Source organism: Notolepis coatsorum, assembly GCF_963971535.1.
Source record: "Notolepis coatsorum genome assembly, contig: SCAFFOLD_3536, whole genome shotgun sequence".
Taxonomy (NCBI): Eukaryota; Metazoa; Chordata; class Actinopteri; order Aulopiformes; family Paralepididae; genus Notolepis; species Notolepis coatsorum.
Genome location: NW_028171545.1, coordinates 2,734 through 11,284, shown reverse-complemented (window position 1 = coordinate 11,284; position 8,551 = coordinate 2,734). Strand labels below are relative to the sequence as shown.

General features: G+C 45.4%; 1 protein-coding gene across 1 annotated transcript; it reads right to left on the bottom strand.

The window, feature by feature from the left end:
- Positions 1 to 4,731: 4,731 nt before the first annotated feature.
- LOC311248237 (mitogen-activated protein kinase kinase kinase 9-like) lies at positions 4,732 to 6,413 on the bottom strand (the record flags this gene model as incomplete). Its single annotated transcript, XM_084339157.1, has 1 exon — positions 4,732 to 6,413. A coding segment is annotated over exon 1 (802 nt), but the record flags the coding sequence as incomplete, so codon positions are not given.
- Positions 6,414 to 8,551: the final 2,138 nt, after the last annotated feature.

Below are 8,551 nucleotides of genomic sequence, written 5' to 3'. Positions count from 1 at the left end.
TCTACCCAGGCCTCACTCCAAAAGATTTCAAACCTGTCTTTAGTTAAAGCACAACTTCTGAGCAATGGGCTTACGCTTATTTGTGTTTTATTGTGGGAAACTGAACTAGATTATAAAGTTGTATTCATTTTCTGTCTTACTATGGTGGTCCACCATATGAAATGAATGAATATAGGAGAAACACTGCCTGTGACAATAACATGTATTGCTTTTGTCCTTCTATATTTGACAACAACAACAACAACAACAACAACAACAACAACAACGACAACAACAACAACAACAATGCAAGAACCAGACAGGCATGATGGACAAAAAGCCCACAGTAGCAGATGTAGCTCTCTGGCTGCTTCATTTTCCTTCTTTTTTTTTTTTACTGGAAAAACAACACGACACTGCAGGGTGCCACATGCTCACTGGCCTGGTCCTAACCAAATGCTTAATATCTTTCAGTCTCTCTTTGTTTGGACAGGCTGTCGCAGGGACTACATGTTCACACTTATCAGTATCACCATGAGATAATCAACTGTCTGCGACTATTGGCGGCACCATTGCAATCAATTCGTCCTATTGCTGAAGTCCCTGCAGACTTTATTTTGGTTGGGACTTCATTAGGTTCAGTGGTTTACTACTACAGATCACTGTGTGGGGTGAAAGAACAACTCAAGGCCGGTAACGGCTATATGGGGCCCAATAAATCTCAATCAAAACGACCGATTTGAACTAATGATCAAAATGATATTACTATATGCGGGCAAATTAGCCTATTCAAATGCTCTTTGAATAGGCTAAACCTCTTTAGGGAAGATTCTCCAAATCGAGCATTAAGGTTCTTCCTCTGCCCTTAAAAGTGAATGCCGTTGTGTGGTCACAATGAAGTGGACAAACACACTGACACACTGAGAGGTTTAGCAGCACTGCACTGGGGTACGGGCCGGGGGAGGGTGTTTGTGTGTTTAGCAGCCACCCGATTAGCTGGAACAGCCTAAACAGCAGTTAAATCCCTTTCTCTCCATCTGCCTTATAATTACAATGAGTCTTAAGCTTAAATAGGCCTGTTTCAGGAGTTCTACACAGTGCTCCCGACTATTTGTATGTCACCCGATCTCCATATCATTGGGATATACCTTTTGGGTCCTTATCTCCCTGAAATCCCATCAATAGCAGTTAACGGTCTGATAATCAGTGCAGGCCCGAGGCATGTGTGAGTGCATTTGGAAGGAACGCTCTAATTGGAGGCACATCGATGGACGCACACACACACATACATGGCCCATGGGCCACTACAAGATCCACTCTTCAAGTGGCCCCAGGCTGATAATAAGACTATTTGGCCACAGGCATGCCGCAAAGAGATACCGTGTGTTAAGAGTCATATTACACACACACACACACACACACACACACACACACACACACATGCACCGAATAGACAGTGGAATAGCCAGTGACAGTACATTACTCACACTCAGCCTCTCAACAAGTCCCATCCATTAATTATTCAGTCTGGGAACTGAGGACTAACCCCTGCTAGGTGTAGGGCTTTTTTCTGTGGGGGGGGGGGGGGGGGGGTAAAATAATGTCCTTACTACTAACTTGTTAGACCCTGGTCCCTGTGTTGTAAACTCACAAGTCCCTCAAGATGTCGCTAGTTCATGGGGAAAGTTCCTGCGGTGAAAAAGGGGCTTTAGTTGACGCACAGAAGTAGACCTAAAATGACTATCATTACGACTCCTTGGGCTTACTTCACCTGACGTGGGTCTATGGCAGGGACTACTTCCATGATACAGTATCATATGAAGAACGTGCCTCTCATCCAAACACAGCCTCCCCAGCTTCTCCTCTACAGTACTCGGAAAGGATTTAATTTCTAAAGCAAACAGTCAACTCTTCCGTCTGATGTTAATCTAATATGTTGCTTACGAACGTGCATACAACCTGCTACAAGGTCATTGGTCTGCACATTTATGACAGAGAAAAGTATCCCATCTAAAAGTATCCCTCTATTAACGTGTGTCCATTGATCTGTTATAACCTTCTGAGTCGGTTCTTGAGAGGCTTTGGTTGGTTAAGCCACATGGCCTGATAGTGTGGTCTGAGTGTGTTTGGTAAATCACTGGCTTTGTTTGAACAACATTTCTGGGTGGGGTGGAGAAGAGGGGGGCTGGGAAGCTCTATGTGTGTCATGGCGTGTGTGTGTGTGTGTGTGTGTGTGTGTGTGTGTGTGTGTGTGTGTGTGTGTGTGTGTGTGTGTGTGTGTGTGTGTGTGTGTGTGTGTGTGTGTGTGTGTGTGTGTGTGTGTGTGTGTGTGTGTGTGTGTGTGTGTGTGTGTGTGTGTGTGTGTGTGTGTGTGTGGAAAGGGGCAGCCCAGCTGAGCAAACTCTGACCTTATTTCACATCCTCTTGAAGATCTCCCCCACCACTTCATACACTCAAAGAACTCTCTCTCTCTCTCACTCACAGACATGTATACACACACCTCTCTCAAATTCAATCACATTCAACCATCTCTTCCGACCATCCTTGTTTGTTTCTAGATAAACCCACCAGAGGAGCTTGGTCTGGACCTGTTTTTTTTATCAAGCATGCTGATCTGAGACCAGACTGGCTCGCAAGTCATAGCGAGGTGCAGGGCTGAAGTGATGAAGCTTCAATCACTGCCATGGTAATCCAATGTCAAAATCACAATTTGAATGCTTCAACTAAAACTAATTGTACCACTCCAAAAATGTACTTACTAAAACCTTACTACCACATTGCTACTACTACCACATTGCTCTCATTTACCCACCACATTGAAACCTCTGCAAGGGAAGAGTGAAGCTTTGATTATTCAATTATAATTACTACTGCGGCTTCGAAACCCCCCCAAAATGGTCATCTGGATCTGTACAACCCTATGAATGAATGAATGAATGAATGAATGAATGAATGAATGAATGAATGAAAACTTTATTTAACAGATTGCAGAATGGGTACAATACAGTACGGCTCAATACATACAATTGTTAAGGGGATGCAGACCAGAGAAAGACGTTTGTCTTGTTTACATCAGGGTCCCCCATTTTCAATTCATAGTGACTATTGCAGTGTATATGGTCATGTGAACTGACCAGCAATCCTAGATCAGTACTCCCTACTCTTAGAGAGGGTGATACATATCTATATGGGCTCTGGTCTGGTGGTGCCAAAGCATTTGAGACAGGTCAGATGAACCTAGATGTGTCAAGAAGGAAGGCTTCAGTCACCACAGTCTGAACTGGAGGGGCATTTCACAGTTCAGGGCTCAAACACTGTTTGTTTGTCTCTTTGTTTAAAGCCTCATACGCTTGAAAATGGGGAAACCTCCCAAATTCTGAACCGTTTTGAATACGGCGGCAGACAGTACACACAAGTTGGTTGTTAGCTGCCCGTCAGTCTGACTGCTGAACAGATGTAGCAGTCAGGCCCGGTAGGATCAAACCCTGGATTCTGTCTGACATGTGGCCCAAATCCAGACACAATACAGCAGAATAAAAAGTAGCCACAGAAAATGCAATCACACAAGTGTGCTGCATGATCAGTAGAGATGTTCCGATACCATTTTTTCCTTCCCGATCCGATTCCGATACTTAAGCTTTGGGTATCGGCCGATACCGATACTGATCCGATACCAGTGCATACATAAAAAAAATTAAAAAAAAATTATATAAATTATAAAACTTTTTTTTAAATGTTTTTTATACAGCTACTGTTTTATATATACTGTTTTTTAATAATAACTATAAAGTAATGGTATTTATTCAACAACAGGTGATTGTATAGATTAGTATTAGTATCAGTAATTGAAAACTATCTCAATGAGTTCACCCACGGAAAGGTTGTTGGCACATTAGTTCCACACGGACATTATTCGTTGCTGCACTTGCTTCCACAAGGCTCCGTTTAGCCGTTTAGGTTAACTACTGTAGTACCAGAGGCTCTGTTGTGATTCTTGCACAATAAATATTCAACATTCTCTTTTGAGACTCCGCCTCAGACTCTTATCATTTGGCACTAAAAGCTAAACATTGTCACCGATATGGCTGTCCGCAACATGTCATTAATTGTGTGCGCGAGGTGGTCGATCAGTGACGACGTTAACGTGAGGTTAGCTAGCATGAGCTACCGGTAGATGGAAAGACTGTAACGTTACTGGTGAAAATGTGATTTAACTTGGAATACTCCTTTGCCAACTTGCTGTACTTTGCTTGCAGGTCTGCAGCCATTATTGCTGGATTATGAATAGCCCCAACTTTAGCCAAGGTAACGTTAAAGCTAAAACGTTAACATTAGTTAACGCTAGCTTTCTGTTAGCTGTTCAATGCTAATAACACCACCAAGCGAACCCATCAGAGCTCCCTGTCAACAGCGCTTTGTTGGGACGAAAGTATCTGCTGTTAAAATGACAAATGGCATTGACACTTTAATTCACGTTCGGTTAAAACACGTTTGTTTTATAATGCTCACTCAGCAGACCGCAGTGTTGTTTATAAATTACGTCATATGGTATCGGAGCGCAGAATTAGAGGGTACTCGCCGATACCAGCATTTTAGGCAGTATCGGCGGCATTTCCGATACTGGTATCGGTATTTGAACAACTCTAATGATCAGCAACAGGTGGGTTTTGTTCTCTGTTCTAAAGCCTGTCTCAGAAGCATGCTCACTCACTCACATGCACACACACACTCTCTCTCTCTCTCTCTGCTTACTGTTGCTAGACTTCAGGTCACGGTGAATAATAGGCACTATAGCCTCCTCGTGCAGGTACTGCATCCCGCGTGCGATCTGAACGGCCCAGTTGACCAAGATATGCGGCGGGATCCTCCTTCCGGTAAGCGCCCGGTTCAGGGTCCCCCCGCGGGCATACTCCATGACTAAGCACAGGTTTGGCTCCGTCAAACACACCCCTTCCAGTTTGATGATGTTGGGGTGCTGCAGCATGGAGAACAGTTTTGCTTCCTGCTTGACACCGTCCGCGGTGGCTTTTATGTCCTCGTCCGGGTCTTGCCTGGCCGCCTTCACGGCGACCTCCTGGTCTTTCCATGTCCCCCGGTAAACTTTACCGAATCCACCTACACCTATTATCTCCTCTAGAACCAGTTCGCTGAAAACTATTTGTACCGGCGAGCTGGGAACATGCTCGCTGTCCCCCACCGAGCCACCGGTGGCGGGGAGTCGGTAAATAGCCGGTTGGTAGGTGACGTAGTTGGAGGGGAAAATCCCGACCCGGTGATTGATTTTACCGGTCCACCATCCTTCGTCCCCCGAGATTGCGGCGTCCTTGGACAGGACCTCCACCACATCCCCTCTCCGGAGGCTGAGCTCGTCTTCCCCACTGGCCTCGTAGTCATACGCAGCTGTCCAGAGGGACCGCGTCGGGCACAGGGGGGCCGAGTGAGCCCACGCCCGGGCCATAGGGGAGTCCGTCCAGGCGTGCTCCCCGGTCCCTTCGCTGCCCCGCCGCCCCTCGCCGTTCGGGAAAGGGGCATGGGAGACCTGAGAGACATCCATTTCTCTGTGGCTGTAGCCGCACCATATGGCGCAGAGCTCTCACAGCGGAATAACTTCAAGTTGGTAAAAGGTCACTTAAAATGTGAGTGAAAATCCTCATTTCAATCACATGTGGCTCACTGACCACCAGAGCCGGGTGCTCCCTGCCAGGGGCTACGCCGAGGTCACCCTTGTTCCAAAGTCCTGGAGAGAGAGAGAGAGAGAACTCGTTGCCACTGGCTAGCAAGGTAGCTAGCTAACTAATGTTGGCTGAATCACAACTATGCTTTGCCAAAGTCGTTGTTTGTCTGCTTTGACAGTTAATGATATATCCATAGGGGGGGAGGAAGCTATCGACGTGTCCATAGATAGGATCTTAAACTATGTAAAGTGACAAACCAATTTCATATCAAAGGCTCACTCACTGGCTAATGCTATAAAGTTAGCTCTTGAATGAGCATCGACGAAACTATGAATTTTCGCAGCAGGTACCGCAACAAGAGGTGCACCTGCACCCGCCGCCCAGTCCTCCTCATAAACGGTGTATCGGAGCGACGGTATAGTCTCGTCCAAAAAAAAAGAGAAACAAAACTCATTCACTTGCCGTTTTCACAAAAGTGCAGTTTAAAGTTAATAGCCCATTTAATCGCATTCCAGACATTTAGCTAGCTAGCTTAGCAGGTCAAATCCCTTGACTGTGGCACTTAAAAAGTTGGTCCACACACACAACTCCGGCTCGTAATAATATTCCCAGGCGAGTTCCTCCTCCGGCGCGACGTGTGAATGAACAAGATGCGACTGCTGAACGGTTATTAGAAGTGCATGATATGACATTCCGGGTTCTTCTAAATGGAAGAGAAAAACTTAAAATTAAAGTCCCGGAAAAATCCATCAACTTTGACCAAAACAACCTCTTCTTTGCGACGCCATCGTTGTTGCTGCTGCTGCTGCTAGACTTCACGGACTCGGCGGAGAATCGAACTTTACTTAGGTCCTGGGACTCTCTCCTCGCGCTGGCTGTGGTGGCTCCGGATTGGTGGCCTCCCCCCCACGTGATAGAAACAGCAGTGTGTGTGTGGGGGGGGGGGAGGAGGAGTTACCATTGGAATGTGTGAGGAGCTCGCGCCTTCAGGGAAATGATAGGAATAGTAGGTTAAAGACCTAATAATGGTCTCTCTCTCTCTCTCTCTCTCTCTCTCTCTCTCTCTCCTCTCTCTCTCTCTCTCTCTCTCTCTCTCTCTCTCTCTCTCTCTCTCTCTCTCTCTCTCTCTCTCTCTCTCTCTCTCTCTCTCTCTCACACACACACACACACACACACCACATGACACGTCACACACACACACACACACACACACACACACACACACAGACACACAACACACACACACACGATGGATGGATTGATTGATTGATTGAAAACTTTATTAACAGATTGCAGAATGGGTACAGTACAGTACAGCTCAATACATACAATTGTTAAGGGGATGCAGACCAGAGAAAGACTTTCGTCTTGTTTACATCAGGGTCCCCCCATTTTCAATTAATCATAACATATATGACATACATGACATACAGATAGACAGTAGACATAAACTCACAACAGCATAAATTCAGCTATAAATATATAGACTCGCGCGGGAATTGTGTCAATTGGAATACTCTTTAATTAATTGACGACAGATTAATGTATGCCGTTGTGCTCGTGGTTATTATAAAAAACGGATTATGTCACTGATCACCACCAGGTTATTTTTCCAGCTAAACGAGAAGCATGCAACTGCAGAGCCGCAGAGCCAGCGGCACTCTCAGGTCTGCCGGTCTGAGGACCGGCGGTCTGGGGACCGCTCAGCAGCGCCCACCACCCAATGGCTGAATTGCCAATGGCCAGTGGTGCAGTCATAATATCAGAACTGCCTGGACGCCACGTGCACGCGCGCTTCCGCGCACGCGCATACATGTTCCCTCGCTTGTGCACAGAACAGATGATTATTATGCAGCAGCATAAATAGTAGGAAACATGTTTGTATAGGAAATTAACTTAAACTAGAAAAGTAAATACAAACTAAATTAACAATGTAACTTAGTTTACAGAAGGACAGTTTCCTTCTGAAGCACAACTTAATGTCTCATCCTTCCAGTCCATTTGTCACATAGTGAGAGCTCCACAGATCAACCCAAAGGTCAGTGAATACCACGATCACAACACCAGAGGGAGCTCCACAAATCATGTTAAACCCAGATTCGGCTCAAACAAGGGACTAAACACGTTTCGCAATTATGCCACATCAATGTGGAACGCCCTACCCAAAGCTGTAAAGGAATGTGAATCACCCACTTTCAAAACCACTCTCAAGGGACACCTACGGGAGACTGCAATTCGAAACTGGCCCCTGTAAATGTCCTAACCCAACCCCCTCCAATGTACAGTAATTTACCTAGTATGGTTTTGTCAATATTCCAATGTACAATTTTGCTTGTTTGTACAGTGTGTCTCCCCCCCCCCCCCAATGTACAGTTTGCTTGTTTATACAGTGTTCCCCCCCCCCCCCCCCCCCACCATCCAATGTAAATTACCCAGTATGGTTGTCAATATCCCAATGTAACCCCCACCCAACCTCCTCCAATGTACAGTTTCTACGTCAAATGTATACTCCCTTGTCTTGACTCTTTTTTGTATCACAAACTACTGTATTTGCAAATCTGGTATGTCAAAGTATAGATGTAGCAGTACTGTCTATCTGTATGTCATGTATGTCATGTCCTGATGAATTGAAAATGGGGGACCCTGATGTAAACCAGACGAAAGTCTTTCTCTGGTCTGCATCCCTTAACAATTGTGTGTATTGAGCTGTACTGTATTGTACCCATTCTGCAATCTGTTAATAAAGTTTTCAATCAATCAATCAATCAATCAATCAATCAATCAATCAATTCAAACCCCCACAGGGCTTGTATTTTGGTTTGGCTCTTCTCGTTCTTTGTTATGCTATCGATATCCTATTATTATGTAAAGTCTAGGTGATAGATAAGTGCCGGCCG